At 37.5% G+C, this 19926-nt stretch overlaps 1 protein-coding gene across 5 annotated transcripts in view; it reads right to left on the bottom strand.

The window, feature by feature from the left end:
• Rab28 (RAB28, member RAS oncogene family) overlaps positions 1-11741 on the bottom strand; it is a 175922-nt gene extending 164181 nt beyond the window's left edge. For all 5 annotated transcript variants that reach the window (XM_004656063.2, XM_004656062.2, XM_045161324.1 and 2 more), the window contains exons 1-3: positions 11482-11741; positions 6815-6911; positions 1021-1109 (exon numbers count right to left, since the gene is read on the bottom strand). In XM_004656063.2, the coding sequence (XP_004656120.2) occupies positions 1021-1109; positions 6815-6911; positions 11482-11556 (261 nt within the window). In that variant the 5' untranslated portion in view covers positions 11557-11741. The remainder of the gene's footprint in view (positions 1-1020; positions 1110-6814; positions 6912-11481) is intronic.
• Between the last annotated feature and the right edge of the window lie 8185 nt (positions 11742-19926).

Here is a 19926-nt window from a genome sequence, read left to right as displayed (position 1 = left end):
TTGTCCTTGCAATTTAAATTTAATTTTTCCTCCCATATTTTTCTTTTTTTGTGGGAAAAAAAGAGGTTTATTTTGGCTTACAGGCTCAAGGGGAAGCTCCACGATGGCAGGGGAAAACAATAGCATGAGTAGATGGTGGACATCACCCCCTGGCCCACATAAAGTGGACAACAGCAACAGGAGAATGTGCCAAACGCTGGCATGGGGAAACTGGATATAACACCCATAAGACCACCCCAAAAAATACACTGCCTCCAGAAGGTGTTAATTCCCAAATCTCCATCCTCAGTTTATATAACAAAAGTTACTATACACAAATCACTATATTTATTCAACTACTGACAATGATATCTACTAACACAAGAGTATATAAAAGTTGTGGGGCTGCAGAAGATGGCTTAGCAGTTAAGACATTTATTTGCCTGCAAAGCCAAAGAACCCCAGTTTGATTCCCCAGGGCCTATATAAGCCAGCTGCACAAGGTGGTGCATGCATCTGGAGTTTGTTTGCAGTGGTTGGAGGCCCTAGCGTGCACGCACCCCACTCTCCCCCCCTTTAAATAAATAATATATTTTATTTATTTATTTATTTACTTACTTATTTATTTATTTAAGAGCCACAGACAGAGAGAAAGACGCAGAGAGAGAGAGAGAGAGAGAATGGGCACGCCAGGGCCCCAGCCACAGCAAATGAACTCCAGGTATATGTGCCCCCTTGTGGGTCCTGGGGAATCGAGCCTCGAACCAGGGTCCTTAGGCTTCACAGGCAAGCGCTTAACCGCTAAGCCACCTCTCCAAATAATATATTTTAAAAGTTGTGAAGACTTTCCTAGTTCCCATCTAATAGTATATCAGAAACCTCAACAATGTCAATGCAAACATAATCTGTAGAGAATAAAACCAAAAGACTAGCATAAATGCAAAATTAGTCTCAGATAAGACTGAGAGCAAGTTTGTGTCTGTCTACTTTTGTAAGAAAAGTTTTTTAAATAATAGAATCATCTTAGAACTAATGTCATACCTGTGCTCCATAGATGTATTTATCCAACATCTTGCCACCTATTGTCTGCCCTCCTATATCCCAAACTTGAAGAGTAACATTCAAATTGCCTAGAATATAAAAAAACAATTTTAAAAAATACAATGGTGTAACAGCTGAAGACAGTTCCATATAACACTTATCACAATGATAAACTCCAAGGCCAATTTGCCTTTTATTCTGCAAATTCACATGGTCAGATATTTTAAAACTAAAAATAGGGTTGTTAAAAAATATAGGTGGGAAACTATGTTTACCCCTTTACTCCATAATTCCATGGAAACACATGTATAATCTATTTCAATACAAAATATAGTTTAGTTCATAAACTTAAAAACTTCAAAAGTAAAGCCGGGCATGGTGGCAGAGGTAAGAGGATCACCGTGAGTTCGAGGCCACCCTGAGACTACATAGTGAATTCCAGGTCAGCCTGTGCTAAAGTAAGACCTTACCTCAGAAAACCAAGGGAAAAAAAAAAAAGCAAACGTATTCTCTTCTCATACATCAATATAAATAAAGCACATGTGCAAAAAGAAAAACTACATAAATCACGAGACTTGATACCTTAACCCATTCCATCACACATGTGAATTTTGCTGTTGGTTCTAAATTCTGAGTTGTAAAACTCATAGAATAATAGATCATAAAATTGCACTTATTTTAACTTAAATGAATCTTTCTTAATTTGAATGTCAGCTATTAAATATTATGGTAAACATTTAAAAATTACATCTTTTCAGATAGAACTCTACAATAACCACTTGACAGCCCCATTAAGAACTGATAAAGGATACAAAAACTGTGTATATCTTTGAACATTATGGCTCATTCTTGTTCACAGCATGTCTATGGAAACAAATTATACATGCTTCAAAGCATTCATAACATGGTCTAATTAGCCTTCTTCCTCATGCAATCATTACAAAGCAAATTAAAACACTAAAAGGCAATCCTTGACATCTATTTATGAATTTTTCAAAATACTTATGTTAAACAAAAACTTATGAAATAAGCTGTTCTCTCTTAACAATATAATCAAGTACTCAGCTATGAAAGTCAAAGACCATGTCCAATATATCTAATAATTTAACATAGCAAACTTTCTCTAAATTACCTTCTAAAAGGTTTACAAATTAGAAAAATTAAAAAGAAAACAGGGAGCTAGAGAGATCGTTTAGTGGTTAAGGCATTTACCTGCAAAGCCAAAGGACCCTGATTTGATTCTCCAGGACCCATGTAAGCCAGATACACATGTATCTGGAGTTCATTTGCAGTGGCTGGAAGTCCTGGCACGCCCATTCTGCTCCCCTCTCCCTCCCTTCCTTCCTCCCTCCCTCCCTCTCTCTCTCTCTCTCCCCCTCTTTCTCTCTCTCAAATAAATAATAAAAACTATCTTAAAAAGAACACAGGTACTTTAAAATTTTTTAAAAAAGAAAAGAACGTTAAGCTGAAAGAATTATTTTCCTTCCAAAACAAAATGCATGATAAAAACATAAGTTTCTAAACCACAGCAAACTTTAAATCAGCAAAGGTCTGTTATATTTAGCTGTTCAGCTACACAACTGAAAAGAAAGTATGTCACTGGATGAACCCCCAAAGTTCTGGTGGATTTGTATTACACTGTTTCCATCATAATGTAGACCTGATGCTTCATGTGCTGCACTGCAGTTTTGACAGGAATTGCTGTTAGCATTAATTAGAACTGCTCATGTTTATCACCATCACCACTCTCACAGACACACCATCAACGGTCACAGGAATGAGCAAAATGCTCCTAAAACCCTATGAATTAAAAAAACTGGAATGTCACAAACTAAGATTTGTTTAAAAACTTGTATAGGTCCAATTTCTTAAAACCAAAACTTTGTCAAATTAAAACTGAAATTATTCTCCAATAATGCCATCTCAAATTAAACTAGTTGAGAAGAAGCTATCACTAGAGGTCTATGAAAGTTTTTAAACAGGAACTTACTGTAGCTAAACAGGAAACATCTATTAATTTTACTTACAAAACTCTCTATAGTACTTTTTAAAACATCAAATGACAGCAATTAACAATCAGAGCTCTCACAAAGTAAGATTGTTATGCAACACTGAATAATTATTAAAAGATATTGGTCAAGACCAACAGTCCCTTTTGCTTAACCTCACATCAAGATATGAAGCTCTCTTTTCTTTCCTTTCTTTACATTCTGATATCCGAGCCTTTCTGAATTAGGCATTATGAATATTTCAGCTAAATGTTTAGGAACATACACTTCATGGCATGTTTCCAAATTCTAACTATAATCATTTCAAAAACCTAGCTCCTAGATTCAATTTTCTCTTATCTAGGAGATTTACATTCATATGTTGAGAGTATTTTTTAAATCGTTATCTTTACAAATACTTCTTACTTTTTTTCCTTAAGATATAGTTTCTAATGATTCAAAAGTAAAAATTCCACAAGAATTACCAGTAATAAATGCTTTGTTAGAATACTAGCAAAAAAAATTACTATGATTTACACCTCCAACAAGTGGTATTAACTTCATAATTATTCAATATGCTTAGAAGTATATTTTAAATTCCATATTTGAATTTTAGACTTACTAATGAAAGTAAAAATAAGATAGAGATTCCCTATTTGAGGACAAAAAACACATAAAGATATAAATTCAAACAAATTTTCACTTACATTTTAGCAGGAATAAATATAGGATGTCACTTATTACATTTTTAAGATGATATACCATGCAGCTATGCAAGAGCATTAATCAATATAAATTTAATCAAAAACATAACTAAAGCAAGTCTCTAAAAAAACAAAGAATACTTAAGGAAATCATCAGTAGTATAATCTCAAGCGTACACTGCTATAAATCCCTATGCCTCTGTAAGAAATGACACATAAAACTACGAAAGAAAAAAATACATTAAGGTAGCAAAATACAGGAAGGACACATTCAGTGTGAATCAAAGCCACAAAAGGGATTCAACAATGAGCTTGTAAAAGTATACTTGGTGTACTGGTTAACCTTACTTAAAGTGCTACATAGTCAACATGGACCTAAAAACACAAGACTGCCCACTTCTTGTACTAAAGACTTAGAAATCCTTTTCACAGTAGGACACTGTTTACTGGACTGTACCCACAAGCTTCCTGAGAGTATTTTGACTAAGGCTCTTAAGAAGCTCTATCAGCAGAATCTCTGACTAACAGATAGACTATTTTAAGCAGTAAAGTATGCACAGTGGTTGCATCCAGACTATACAGCATACCAGTCATGAATATACTAAAATGGATGAATATTTACAAAGTAATGACCTTGAAAACTTGCATGAAGAGAATGTAATGAGATGGACAGGAGGCCTACACCCCTAACAATGTAACTGACCAGAGAAAAATATTAGATTCACACACTATGCTGTTTTATTATAAATTCAGTACTGCTTCTGTAATGTTTGATTTAGAAAATGATGCAAACACTAATTGTCCTGCATTTGACAGTTATGTAGTAAACTGGGATTGAGACATAGAAAGTATGATATACTATGAATCTTGCCATTTATTTTCCTCATGTTTTTATTTGAGACAGAGAGAGAGAGAATGGGTATGCCAGGGCCTCCAGCCACCACAATCAAACCCCAGATGTGTACCACCTTGTGTGCAACCTTGCACTCTTGCATCACCTTGTGCATCTGGTTTCCGTGGGATCTTGAGAGTCAAACATGGGTTCTTAGGTTCTGCGGGCAACCACCTTAACCACTAAGCCATCTCTCTAGCCCTTTTCCTCATTTTTTGATATGCCTATTCATTGTAAAAACAAATATAAAAATTTAGGTTAGAGAGATGGCTTAGCAGTTAAGGCACTTGCTGACAAAGCCAAAGGACCTAGGTTTGATTCTCCAATAACCCAAGTAAAAAGCCAGATGATGAACAAAGTGGTACATTTATCTGGAGTTCTTTTGCAGTGGCTAAAAGCCCTGGTGCACCCATTCTCTATTTTTCTCTCTCTCAAATAAATAAATAAAATATTTAAATATATATATTTAAAGTTTTTCCATAATGAAATTTCTGTAATAATTTTGAGTCTATTAAGTAACATAAAGCCAACTATCTTCTAAAATTTCAGAATTCTTTCTATAACTCTAATCATCAAAACAGAAACTTCATCAGGATAATTAAAATATAGATTCATTAAGAGTTTCTAACTTGAAAAAAAAAGTTAAAATTTTTAACGTAAATATGAAGCATAAGAGAGGTTTGAATTTCAAGAATAACTTTGTTTACAAAGTAATCACAATTTTCAAATTGGGAACACTATGCCAGAGGTCAAAAGTCATTACAAATATCATATACATAAATGCTCAAAATCAATTTTTGTTTATAATATTTGACTATTATTCCTTTTTAAGCCTTGCAACTAAAAATTTAGAAAGATTAAACAAAATTAGTAAATTAGTATTCTGGCTGATTAATCATCCAAAAACAGCCATTAACAAAACACAAAAAAAGATTCTACTTGTACAAACAGCATCTCTAAAAGAAACTGTTACATAAGGGGATTTACAGCATGCATTCTATGTAACTGTCAGTATTCTGAATTAGCATTACTTAATCCACAACAGTAGAAATAACACAAGTAAAATGATATTTTAATTTTTGATTACATGAAAATATAGATGAAATTGTACGTGTGTGTTTCTCTTTAAATCTCTTACTAAATAATAACGAAGGGAAATTTTAAATTTTCTGTTTTTATCATGCTGCATTTCCTAATCCACTTTTTAATGGCAGCCCCATACAACCATCATAAACTATAAAAGGGGATAGTGGTAATGAGACATGAAGAATACCTCCAGTTACCAAGAGCTTCCCTTACTTGCTATATAACTTCCATAGAGAGTTGTCAGTAAATGAGGACTTTGAGCAGCTAGTGCATTTCAACAATACTGAAATTTACCACACATATCTCAATATATGAATCTGATATTACACTTGCAACCATTTTATTTAAATGTGCATCCTCAGAAAAGAGGATGGATGGTTTATAAAGCTGAGATAAACTACCGTTAATAAAATATTTTAAACATAAGTTAGCCATTGAAATTAAATGAATATAGCATTTTAAAGCCCCAATTGTTCAGAAACAAACTTGAAACATAAGCTACTTTTTGTGTTATTATTTCCCTGTATTTCCCACAAAATGTGCTGCAACTAGCATCTAAATAGTTCCTTTGCATGGTGAACTGAAACATCTTGAATGCTCAAACTGTATTTTTATGAGTGCCTAGGGACCCTAAATTTTAGTGGTCTATTAAATGCCAGCAATTTCATGCTGCCTTGCATAAAACAGCATTCACATATTAGAGCACAGAAGTTCCATAGCTACATTATACTTCTGTTTCCAACTTTCAAACAAAAAACTGAAGCAGAAGCTAATCAAAATAATATATTTTTAAAAAATCATTCCCAATTTTTTCACATTGAGTTAACAAAATATCTATTAAAATGCACAGCATTTAATTTTTAAAAGCCTTCTAGGACATTATAAGCAAGTATTGTTTATACTCAAAAAAAATGTCTAGTGGCCAAAAATAGCGAGAAAATGGAGAATATATAAATTTATACCCATGGATAATATGCTTTCATGGTAGATGCTCACGAAGTTAACTTCCCTAAAGTTACATATATATTTTCATGCAGAAGCAGCCCTTCAATTTATTTTACAGATTTCTACACACACGCTTCTTTCTATAAGATTTGTACAACTGTCTATATTAGCACACTTACCTGTCAATGTTATCCTTCTCAAAAAGAAATCCAGTCCTATTGTTTGTTTGTACTGTTTCCCAAAAGTTTCTTGTGCAAAACACGTAGCTAAGGATGTCTAAGGAGAAAAGAAAATTGTTATACAGAATAACAAAATTAAATTTGTTTAAGAAATATAAATATAAGACCACTGCAAAATATTATCATCCCAGCATTTCTATTCCAGTTAGGCCAACAAACAACTTTAAGCAGCTCTGTTCAGTTGCATGGAGAGAAAAGGACCCATTAAGTAAATTTCACTTACTACAGTCAGCAGTAGGAACCACAAGACTAATCAGTCAGGCTCCTTAAATCCCTTGATTTTCAAGTTCCTTCTGCTTGATGGAAATTAGAATTTGAGAATCACCAATGAAAAGCTTAAAGCAACATGCTTAAAGATTTGAATTTTCCACATCACTGTGGTTATATATTCTATGAGTAACCATGCCATTATCTAATAAACACTGACTACGGAAGGAAGCATTGCTTGTAAAATTTTTCTTTTTTTCCTATGAATAAAACATCTTAATTGTCTTAAGTGTTGTCTATACTGAATATATTAAATGAACATAATTATATAGAGTAACCACAATAATATGTATCACTTATTCATATGATTATAAAGAAAAATATTTTCCACTGAAAGACAATGCTAAAAAAAAAAAAAAAAAAATCACAAGATAGCATAACCAGGACATTTGTTCATGTAAATTCTTTAGTAAAACCTCAAAGTTTCATTCAAGGATTCTAGGATTCTTTTAAAGCAGTATTTCTTATCAATGTTTGCTAGCCACTCTACTAACTGAAATGACTCAACAACTCAATGTTCTTAAATATTAAAATAAACTAATCTGACTTGAAAACCCACTCTATAACGGAGAGAAAGGTGTCTTCATTAGGCTTCAAAATAGACTATCAAAATTAAGGAAAAATAACCCTTTTTAAAGTTAAAATTAGCTGGGTGTGGTTACATACACCTTTAATCCCGGCACTTGGGAGGCAGAAGTAGGAGGATCTCCAGGAGTTCGAGGCCACCCTGAGTCTACATAGTGAATTCCAGGTCAGCCTGGATTAGAGTGAAACCCTACCTCAAAAAAACAAAACAAAAAAAAAGAGTTAAAGTTAAAATTAGATGTCAACACTTACAATAACAAAAACTAAAATAACATTTCCAGATAGCGCATTATAGTTCATTATGATATAAGTTCAGCAACACAAAAGAAAACTTGGTCAAATTTCAATTTAACAAGGCAACCAAAACTTTTATGTGACATCCAAATTTTTCACACAAATGGTGATTTTCACACTGTAACTCCAAAATTCTTGATATTCAAACAGTCTAAATTTGTAATAAATTTGATATTTCATCAAGTATTTATTAAGTCCTTCTATATGAAAACTGATCAACCTAGACAGAAATAAAACCAACTACCTTTATCATATCTTGGAAGCATGTAACAATATCAAGACAGAGATTGGCATTAAAAAAAAGCATGCCTTTTTTAAGGCCTTTTTGGTTTTCATTTAGCCTTAATTATTCCATTGAGTTTGTCAAACTTAGAGAACAAAATCTTCTCTGAAAAGGCTCAGAGGTCTAGAGAAAAACATCACTGGTTATACTATTGTATTTCAAATGTTTAACAAATGGATGGTTGAGATAGTTAAAAGTAGAAGAGAACAAGGCATAAATAGTATAAGCATAATATTACTTAAGGTAATATTCCACCTTTTCAGATTTAAATTAAATATTTTAAGTCATTAATATTTAGAAAAATGCTAAATTTCTTTTTCTGAAAACATTATCCAGATTTTAAAACCCTGCCCTCAAATATTTGAGGCAGACATAAAGCTTCAAAATCAAAGTGAACTAAAGTAATAAACTTTCCAATGCACAGGTCATAGGCCACACACAGAGTACTAATGTTGGCTCTTCTATCATCCTGACATCTTGCTATAAAAATTATGTAGAATCAACTGAATCCATAGGAGACACTTTTCAGCAATCTACTCTTTTTGGGGGGGCGGAATAGTTTTTTCAAGGTAGGGTTGCACTCTAGCCCCAAGCTGACATGGAACTTATTCTGTGGACCCAGGCTGGCCTTAAATTCACAGTAATCCTCCTACCTCTGCTTTCCAAGTGCTAAGATTAAAGGCATGTGCCACCACACCTGGCTTATGGTATCAGATTTTAACATTTAATTATTCCTCACTGTAAAAAGCACCCTTTTTGCTTTTTTATACTTGTCTTCTTCCATTTCTTTTCTTTTTTATTTTTATTTGTTTATTTATTTATTTTGGTGTAGCATCTCACTCTAGCACATGCTGACCTTGAACTCATAGCAATCCTCCTACCTATCTCCTGAGTGCTGGGATTAAAGGTGTGATGCCCAGTTTATAAGTACCTTTCTCAAATAAAGTGAACAACCAGCTATCATACCTGGAACATTTTTATCTGATTACTCAAGAATGAGTGAGTTAATGAGAAAGAGTGTGTGTGTGTATAGTTAAGTGTCTTCTGTTGGTGTGAATATTGGTTTGGAAAACTTTTTTTTAAAACAAACTACATCTACTACCACGAAATAATACCAAAAGAATATCTGCCTAAAAAAAAAAAAAAGAAAATTTATTTTTAAATCCAAAGCATGAAGCAAAAGAGGAAACAAATAAAAATACATGCTACTAGGAGGAGCTAATCTTCTCTTAAAGAAACCATTAGTGGCATTTTCAGTGCTGTTCTTTATTGTTTCTGTCAGTATACAAAATGTTCAGAGGTAAAACCAATAGAAAGAACAAACATAAGATAAACAGCAAAGACTTAAGAGGATGATACAAATAAGAATGAAAGAAAAGCTGAGTTTATAAAAGAAAAGGACAGTAAGACAAACAATGAGAATGTTGTAATAATCTGAGAGCTGAACAGAAAATGGAGAAAACCGCTTTTATAAGACTAATGGAAGAAAGGAGGTTAAATTTCAAATGCTCATTTTGGCATATTTCTGGCAGAAAAAAACTAATAAAACAAATTATCTCATCAAGATACTAAACATTAAGTCAGAATATCATTCTAAAAAACAGTTTTTCTTTTAAACAGAACAATAGTCCTAATTTGATAACATAGAAGAAAAAAAATGTTTTGTCCAACACTGACGGACTTTAAGCAGGAAAATCTTAATTATTCACACCAAATCAGGAACAGCAAGAATGTATGACAATCTAAATTGAAAAAAAAAAAAAACTAGATACAAAATTACCAATATCGGTAATAGATAAATATACTGAAAGGAAAAACAAAAACTTTAAAGAAACAACACCATGTAGGTATAGTGGGTAATTTGAAGGCCTTTTAAGAAATGTATTCGTATTACAAGGCATCATAATTTTAAATAGAAAAGTTGTTCAGTTAACTGAATGCAATAAAATATAAGAAACAAAAAAAACCCACAGAAAAATAGCCTCCAAAGAAAAACCTAAGTGATGAAAACAATTGAAAAAATCTAACTTAAATTTTTTATTGTGTAGTGTTAGAAACGATTCTGATTTATTTACAATTCGCCTAATTCAAAATGTTTTAGGTGCACAAAACTTCATATAATACTTAATAAAGAAAAGCAACTGCAAGTTCTTTTCTTTCCTCCAAAATTTAAAGGTAATCACAATTCATTAAATTGTTTTTCTCTGAATACGGCACCATAACAATGTTGGGAAGACAAAAAAAGAAATGAACAGATTACACTAAATTTGCTGACTGATGAACTTTCTTGGAGACCCTAGAAACTCAAATTTCAAAGCGAAGTGCAGAAGCCCCTTGTGCAGGGCTTCCTTCTGGGAAGGATGCAAAAAGGAAGCCATCACCACAGAAACCAAGGTCCAAACACGGAAACAGAAAGCAGAGAGCGGAATGTGACAAGCGTAAGAACCAGTGTGTCAGTCAGGGTGCTAGCTGGGAGAAGGGAGACACATTTCAGACATAACTCCTTTGACAGAAGGACAGAGGGGTAGGACTCTATGAACAAAGGTTCGTCTCTTTATTTGGAGGGTAGGTCATAGTCCCCCGAGATCCTCTGAACCTTCCCCTCCGAGAAAGGCCAGACAATGTTTATGCATTTCAGAAGTTCAAGCTTGAGACAAGAACACCCACCTAGAAGGTAGGAGACTGCCAGACAGCAGCATGTCCTCACGCACGCGCGCATTCATTCATTCATTCAACCAGAGGCCAGTCACTGGAGGCTGGCTGCCCGGCCGACGAGCTCCGGGCGTACCCGGTACGACAGGTGCTGCGCGGGATGGGAACGGGGCGCACAGCGGCCGGGAGCCCTGAACGCTCGCGGAGCATCGCCACAGCCAGCCCGGGGCGTGGTGGGCTCCGTCCACATCCGTCCTCACCCAGGAAAGGCGACGCCCGAGCGGCGCGGGGCGGGGGCGCGGGGCGGGAGCGCCAGAGGCAGGGGCCCACGGGGCGCCGGCCACAGCCCGGCCGCCTCTGCCGGGGGACGCAGGCCGGCGCCCGGCTGGAGTCCTGCGTGCAGCCCAGGGCTCTGCACAGCTCTCGGCCTGCAAACGCCCCGCCCAAACCCCAGGCGGCGGGCGCCGCCGGAGGAAACCGGCGACCCGGAGGAGGCGAAGGCCGGGACGGCCGCCCCAGGACTGACCTTCCCGGATGTGCCGTCCCCCAGCACGACGATTTTCAGTTGCCGGTCTAGGCTCTCCTCCTCAGAGTCTGACATGGCGTCCCGGAAACCTGGCCCGCCTCACCCCCCAGGGTGAGAAGAAGAAAAGGAGGAGGACGTCTCCGGGGCGGGGGAGAAGAGGAAGGTCAGCAACGGAGGGCAGGACCCCCGCCCCGGCGTCTCCGAAGACGCTGGAGAAGAATCAGTCTCCAGACGCCATCTTGACCGTCGCCCCGCCTCCTACGAAGAGCCGTCCCTCGGGCCACGCCTTCCCGCGCGGTACGTTGGGCGCGAGCCCCGCCCCCAGCCCAACCATAGGTCTGCCGTAGGGGTAGTGAACAGGACTCGGCCAGTCGCGGCACGGGGCTCGCGGGGCCGTTTTACAGAATTTACAAAGAAGTGCAGCTTTTATATTTTGGTTGATAAATGAAGGTCGAGTAGATCTCTGGAGCTGTACCAAGCTTTCTTGTTTGTGTCCCGTCTGAGAAGACTCCCCCTCTCAAACTAATGGTTTAGTCCAAAGAGGAGGTAGTTGTCATGGATGCCCCCACGCGGCGGGGAGGCAGGGGCGGGGCTTGTCTCTGGAGGGCTGGACACACGGCGGAATGGAGCACCTGGGGCCTCTGGGGTGGAGTGGGCTCCGAAAGTTGCTGGAGGAGAGAGCTCGGTTGAGGATGGGGATCGCGTGGAGGAGCTGGAAGTTGTAGGCCGCTAAGCGTGAAGGGAACGCTTCCCTGGAGCTCCACAGCTCTTTCTTGCCTTGGCCTCAGACTCTCCTGTTCCTCTGAACTGCCAGACTCCACGGCTCAGTTCATTGATCAAGCCGCGCATCATGCCAGCTTCCTGCATACAATCTTTGCCCTAGAGTAGCAGTTCTCAAAGTGTGCTCTACGACTCCTGAAGCTCTGTTGAAGTCAAAAACAATACTCCGCAGTCATATACACGCCTTGTTTGCACCATCACTGTCTCAGAAGTCAATTTTCATGAAGAAGCCTGGTGAGTGCGCATGATGTCATCATTCCAGCACCTATGTGAGCTTGTGCTTGCTCCTCTGTGGAGGTCAGAAATACCACCACAAGGTGTCTGTGCTGTTCTTCTACCTCCTTTGAGTCAGGGTCTCTTGCCACTGGAAAGGACTGCCAATTTAACTGTCCTATAAGCTTTGGATTCTCTTGGTTCTTCCTCCCATTGTTATAGGCATGCTCTGGCTTTACATGTGTTCTGGGGAACCAAACTCCAGTCAGTAGGCTTTGCAAGTAAGGCCTTTAACCACAGCAATTTTCCCCAACTCCTTACAATAATTTTTAAGAGTATAAGGTGCTCCTGTCCAAAACCCTGGAGAGCTACCCTAGATTATCATCTCAGTTCAAGCGCAGAAGTAAATGAAATACCTAAAGATTACTTTACAGTGAAATAATTTAATAATAAATTATTTACTATAATACTTCTGTTTATTTTTTAGCTTTTTTATTGACAATTTTCAACAATGTACATAGTGTATTTTGATCACAGTGCCCCCATTACCTTCTTTTCTCCCCTTCCCATATCCCGAATCCCTTCTTTGTCCCAACTAGTCCCCCTTCTATTTTGATATATTTTTTTGCACTTCCCCATTATCCATGTTGACATGTTGATAGGCCCAACATTGTGCAGGTCTTGTGCAAGCAACAAACAACAGGCACCATGAGGTCATGAACACAATGGAAGACAGCATTCCAAAGCATGCTTCTCCATCCCTCAACTTTCTATCACATCTTCGTTCCCTGAGCTTGATTTAGATGATGAGAAGATATAGATGTCTCACTTAGTGTTGAGCTCTCAACAGTCACTCATTCTATGCAAGTTGGTGAGTTTTTAGTCTCCCCAGTAGTCACCACTAATCTACAAAAAGAGGCTTCTCTGACCAAATGTGAGAGTAGCACTAATATCGGCATAAAACTGGAGAGGAAATTTTGATGGACACAGCATATCCATTTAGCCAAACAACAATAATAACTTCCCCCTAGGACCTATGATCTTCTCAACCATAGACTTTTGACTTGGTTTTTGGTACCAGGCATGAATTCCCTCCTGTGGAGTGAGCCTCAAATCTGGTCAGAGTAGTTAGTTACCCCCATAACATCCATACCACTATTACATCAGTGGCACATCTTGCCTGGCTGCTGACCTACTATTTTTGTCCCATTATTAATTTTGCATGGGCTATCACCTTTACTCCTCATAGGAGTGCTATAAAGAAAGTAAAATTGAGCTGGGCATGGTGGCGCATACCTTTATTCCCAGCACTCAGCAGGCAGAGGTAGGAGGATTGCTGTGAGTTCAAGGCCACCCTGAGACTACAGAATAAATTCCAGGTCAGCCTGGACCAGAGTGAGACCCTACCTCAAAAAAAAAAAAAAAAAAAAGAAAGAAAGAAAGTAAAATTAACTTCATTTTACAAATAAAGAAGCTTAAGGCCTAGTTTGGTGACAGGAGATCTGATAATAGGGGAACTAAAATGGGAAAGAAATGCAATGTCAGGAAGTATCCTGCTGAACTTACTAAATATGTAGCCTTGAGTCACAATTTCCCATTTGTACAGTAGACTACTCATCAAATGAAAACTCACAAGTGCCCAATCTTAGCCAGTATAACTATCACCACCTCATTGTCCTTAGATGATGATACTACTGAATGATCTAGTGCCTTCTAGCTGTGTTACCTCACATAAGTTTGAGTTTCAGTCTTCATCAGCACAGGACTGATGCATAATAATAGGTACACAAACCTGGTCCCCAATTATTTTCCCTAGTATACACCATCAACACTACCATGTAACTTTCTACCTCACTGGACTTGTTAAGGAAAATTAGAAGAAACAGTATATTTGAAAGGTCTTTGTAATTTTCACTTTGAAGAAGTTGCTTCTAATGAAAACAGATGACCCTTTCTTGTCTAAGGGGGGTTTAAAACATCCCAGAAGCTTCCTTTTCCTTTCTCCATTAGTAGAAATGGCTATGTGACCCAACTTGACCAGTAAGAAAGCTGTTCTTATGAGACATTTGGAAAAGATGTTCTTCCTTTATTAAAGTAAAGGGAAAGAGGAGCTTGAGACATCATTCAGCCAGTTAGAGCACTTGCCACAGAAGCATGAGGACCTAAGCTGGCATGAATTCAATCCACATTAAAAAAAAAAAAAAAAAAAAAAAAACTATATTACCTAAGTCCTGCTGGGGATGAAGACCAGAAAATTGCTGAACTGACTGACAAAGCAGCAGCTCCAGATTCAGTCAATGACTATGTCTCAAGGAAGTTATTCAGAAGAGTGATGAAAAAGAACACCTAATATCCCCCTCTGGCCTCCCCGCACAAATACACAGGGCACCAACATCTGCACACACACGTGCATGCATTGTCATACCCAATACACTACATGCTCATACATGCCACAAAAAAGAAAAGTGAAACAAGGGAGGAGAGATATAGAGCAGAGCCCTCTTCTCTCATTTGCATCAACACTGCCCTAGGAATACACTCAAATCCACCTAAATGTTCTGTGTCCATGCAAGCAATCAAGCATGATCAGAGGAGATAGCAAGCTGTCTTCTAGATTTCCATCCATATGAAGCCACACATGAAACTCAATCCTGTAACTTTATTCTTTGCCAAAGTAGTTGTTAGAGCTAGGATGTTTTTATTTGCAAGCAAAGCAATACCTCATTTAAGTGACTTAATAGCATTATTTTCTGTAGTAAAGTACCTCAAAGGGAGCCTGAAAATGTTGTAGCAGTTCCAAATATCATGTTCTCACAAAACAATGTATATTTTATGGGGGAAAATAATAAAATATTATTGAACAAGAGGCTGGAGCTTAATGGTCAAAGGCACTTGATGACAAAGAGGGCTGGCCTATATTCACTTTCCCAGCCACCTACATGAAGGCCAATGGACCTGGTGTTCCATTTCTGCTGACAAGAGACCCTAAAGAGTGTGTGTGTGCACACACACATGTACATGCACACATGTACAAATAAATGTATATTTAAAAAAAAACTGGAGAGGCATCTCATTAATTTGGAACAAAAATCAGTGTAAATATACCAATCCTATCAAATGGTAATGCAACTCAAGTAAGCCTTTTTTGTGGAATTTGAAATGAAGGCAAAAACAAAAAAAAATAGCCTTAAATATTCCACAAGAAAAAGGTCAAATAATATGCCCTACCAAACATCAGGATGCTGTATAAAGTTATATTAATTAAGCTATACTGTGGCACTATTCCAATGTTAGGCAAATTGTCCTCTACAACAAAATTAAGAGCCAAGAAAAGGGATGTCACATTCATAGCACATACCATAGAGTGCATACGAGAGTGTGCCAAAGAGGAAAGGACAGTACGTGGGAACCATATGAGAAAGGAAATTTTCTGCATTCTATACTCCCTCGTGACAAAGGAATGAATTACAATTAAACTTTTACATATGAAAAGTAAACTTAATTCCCTTAAGACTGTCTTTATCATATAGAGATTTTAAAAATTCATAACAGCTCACAGTTAGACTGGTTCTAGAATGTGGAAAGAAGCTGGAAACAGTCATAGCTGTCACCATCTGCTGCTGACCATGTGGAATGCCATCTTTGGAAAAACAAAAGCACCAAATAAATAGAAAAGGAAACTTTTTTTAAAAAACTTCCTGCTAGTACTCAGACTTCCTTAGGTGCATCTCCATTCACAGAAGCTACAAGGAAACATTGTTATACCCAGAACCATAGTCCTATCCAAGTTAGTGTTGCAGGTAGACATGGAGCTTAAAAACAGTATCTTTGTAACCAGCCCAATACCAATTGTTGAGAGGCACTGCTGGAGAGTCCATAGCCCATAAGACTGCATATCCTTCCTGCATGGCATAGGTGGAACAATTCTCTAGTTCTTTGTAAAGATTTGCATACCTTGTGGCCCAGCAATTCCACACTATGTACTAACTCTGGGAAATTTTATATATATATGGCAGGAGAAATGTGCAAGAGTTGTCCTAGTTCATTTTCATTAGGTAAATAATCCAAAGGTTCTTTTCAGAATAATTACTCAAACGTTATGTAGTAGGAGGATATTAATTTATTAAGTGGCATATGACATTCATATCTTAATTAAATTATTTTCTATCTAAGAAACAATAAGAGGTGGCTATCAAAAGTTTTGAGTTTTAAAAAGACATGAAAACTTCCAAATATATTTTTAAAAATTATTAAACTTTTATACTTAAACTGTATGGAATAGGCACTGAAATACACAGATGTTTAAATCCACAGTTTAGAAAGATCCATATATATAAAGAAATGAACAGGTCACTTAGTAGAAGTGGTACTTCCTCATGAGTGAGAAAAACGAGGTAATTTTAAAAATTGTATCTGATTTCCTATCCCAGAATCAACTCGACATGAAATTCATATTTTTAATGAAGCCATAACAAACTAGATAAAAACATGGATGAATGTTTATAACCTAGAATGACAAGGGCTTCATTAAGTATAATTTGAAGCCCAAGTCACAAAATGAAAACTGCTTTATATTTTAAACTTTCGTGTGACTAACAGCACCATTAGGAGAAGCAGTTTAGGGTTAGCATGGCCCCAAAAGTAAAGTGAAGCTAAAAGGGGGAAATGTTCTTAAGCCTGTAAAGGGGAATCCAATTTTTCCTTATTTCTTATCCCTAAAAGAGGTCTCCTACCCTAGAAACCAGGTGTAAGGAAGACTTGCAAGGAATTTAGGTACCTGGTATGAGAACTGAACTGACCAGCTTATCATCCATCCAGTAAAGTCTTATTAACTACAAGGCAGAAACCTTCAGTGGTTTTCTCATTTCTGGAGACCCTTCTTGCTTTGCAGAAGTTCTGCTTTCTTTCCTTATCCTAAGTGCTATAATAAAATCTTTCAAAATCTCACCCTCTGTAATGCAGAAATTTCATCCTTTAAATTCATGATACAAAAACCTGTAGGCCACAGATTTAGTGGAAGTTTTGTATGACTATGAACATCTAGCACCCTAACTCCCGAGTTCAATATCCAACTAATTGCCAAGAAATGCACCATCGCTCTCACAATAATCAGATTCCTTGGGCGTGGACAGCAGAATGCAACCAGCTGTCATGGCAGTAGCCCAGTTCTAACAAAGTTCTCTGCTTTCTTTCCTTACCCTTTGAAAGTTCAGAAGCCAGCACAATTCTCTCTGCACTTAGCATTTTCAAACTCACCAAAGTAGCCCATTTTGATGCCTTACCACTTTCTGTGTCTTCTGCAGTCCAAAGTACCAAGTCCATGTATATTCCTCCAATAAGACTAAAATCCACATGGTCAGATTCATATCAGCAGCATCCACTTCTCTGATACCAAATTTCTATAGTAGTCATCCACATTGCTGGGATGAACATCAAACCAGACAGTGTTTATGGGAGGAAGGAATTTATTTCAAGCTTATAGATCCCAGGGAATAGAAGTTACATCAGTAGAAGAAGTTGGCTCCCATTGATAAATTCAAGCAGAGAGAAAAACAACCAGCAGCCAGCAACACCAAGAAGCAGCCAGTACAAACTTGCAGTAAGAAGTACCCCAGAGCTCACACCTTTCTGCATACCTTTGGGCTGGAATCCAAGTCTTCCCCCAAACACACCTTTGGGCTGGACACCAGAATCCACCCCCAGTGACACCTCCTCCAGCCAGGCAGCTGGATATCCAAGATACAAGTTTTAATAAAACACATGAGTCTATGGGAAACATCCATTCACATTACCACACTCCCTAATTCCTGAGTTCAACACCCTACTAATAGCCAAGAAATGTTTCATTAATCTCCCAACACCAGAAATTCTCAAATCAGGATCACAGAGCCTTTCAGCAGAAAAACTGGACAATTGGTGCCAACCTTTTCACTGTGGACATGTAGGAAATATAGATATAATATTTCAAAAGTGCTTTTTTATTACCAAAGTTACTGAATTGTAGAGCTAAAATATAGACAAGGAAGGAAGCCCAAAGAGCAAAAGTCAGTATTTGGGACCACATTCCCAATTATCTGTACTCATTAAAAAGTGAAGTTGAGGAGCCAGGTGTGGTAGCACACACCTTTAATCCCAGCGCTTGTAAGGCAGAGGTAGGAGGATTGCCTTGAGTTCAAGGCTACCCTAAGAATAAATATTAAATTCAAGGTCAGCCTGAGCTAGAATGAGACCTTACCTCAAAAAAAAAAAAAAAAAGTGAAGTTGGTAGACAGGATAAGTAGCACTTTAAAAAAAAAAATATTTATTTATTTGACAGAGAGAGAGAGAGAGAGAGAATGGGTACAACAGGACCTCCAGCCACTGCAAATGAACTCCAGGTACATGTGCCACCGTGTGCATCTGGCTAACATGGGTCCTGAGGAAGTGAACCTGGGTCCTTTGGCCTTGCAGGCAAATGCCTCAACAACTAAGCTATCCCTGCAGCCCATAAGTTAGCACTTTTAACAGCCTCATAAAGCTGGAAGAGAAGGGGACTTTGGCATTCAGGTTTCATGAAGGAAGATGTATTCTTTGGACTGAGACTGAAAAATTATGAGTAAGGGTGGGTAAAACAGAATAGATTGTATCCATAAATTCTAATGCCAAGTTATTTTTATTTTGTTTTATTAGGCAGCATATGGAGATTTAGGTATTATCCATTATGGTATTTTCAAATGCAATTTATTTTAGTTGATTCTTATCTCCACATCTTTCTCTCTTCCTTTCACTCTCACTGTCCCTTTCTTCTCTTATTCTCTTCTCTGTCACCAATTTTGAGTATTTACTATTCCTCATTAAAATAACATAATCTGGGCTAGACAGATGGCTTAGTGGTTAAGTGCTTGCCTGTGAAGCCTAAGGACCCTGGTTTGAGGCTTGATTCCCCAGGACCCACATTAGCCAGATGCACAAGGGGGCACACGCGTCTGGAGTTCATTTGCAGTGGCTGGAGGCCCTGGTGTGCCCATTCTCTCTCTCTCTTTCTCGCTCTCCATCTATCTATCTGCCTCTTTCTCTGTCTGTCATTCTCAAATAAATAAATAAAAATAAAATTCTTTAAAGAAAAAAAAAAAGCTAACATAATCTGAGGTTGCAGTCCCAGAAGCAAACCTATAATCTTTCTGAAGGAAGACAATACAAAATTATCTCTGTGATTTTCCATAGTCATTGTCTAACCCTCCATCAAAACTTTAGCAAAAGAGGTCATCAACACATCAAAGAGCCGATATAATGGATGCAGGAAGTGTGGGAAATAGGAATCAGCAAAAACAAAATGCATTTGAAAATGCAATAATGAATGATACCTAAATATCTGTATGCCAACTAAAAACCCTGCATGCCAACAACAACAAAAGAAGTTTTTTAAAAAATCTATTAAAGTCTGGAGAGATTGCTTAATGGTTAAGGCACTTG

This window comes from Jaculus jaculus, chromosome 11 (genome assembly GCF_020740685.1).
Source record: "Jaculus jaculus isolate mJacJac1 chromosome 11, mJacJac1.mat.Y.cur, whole genome shotgun sequence".
Lineage (NCBI taxonomy): Eukaryota > Metazoa > Chordata > Mammalia > Rodentia > Dipodidae > Jaculus > Jaculus jaculus.
This window is presented reverse-complemented; position numbering and strand designations above follow the sequence as displayed.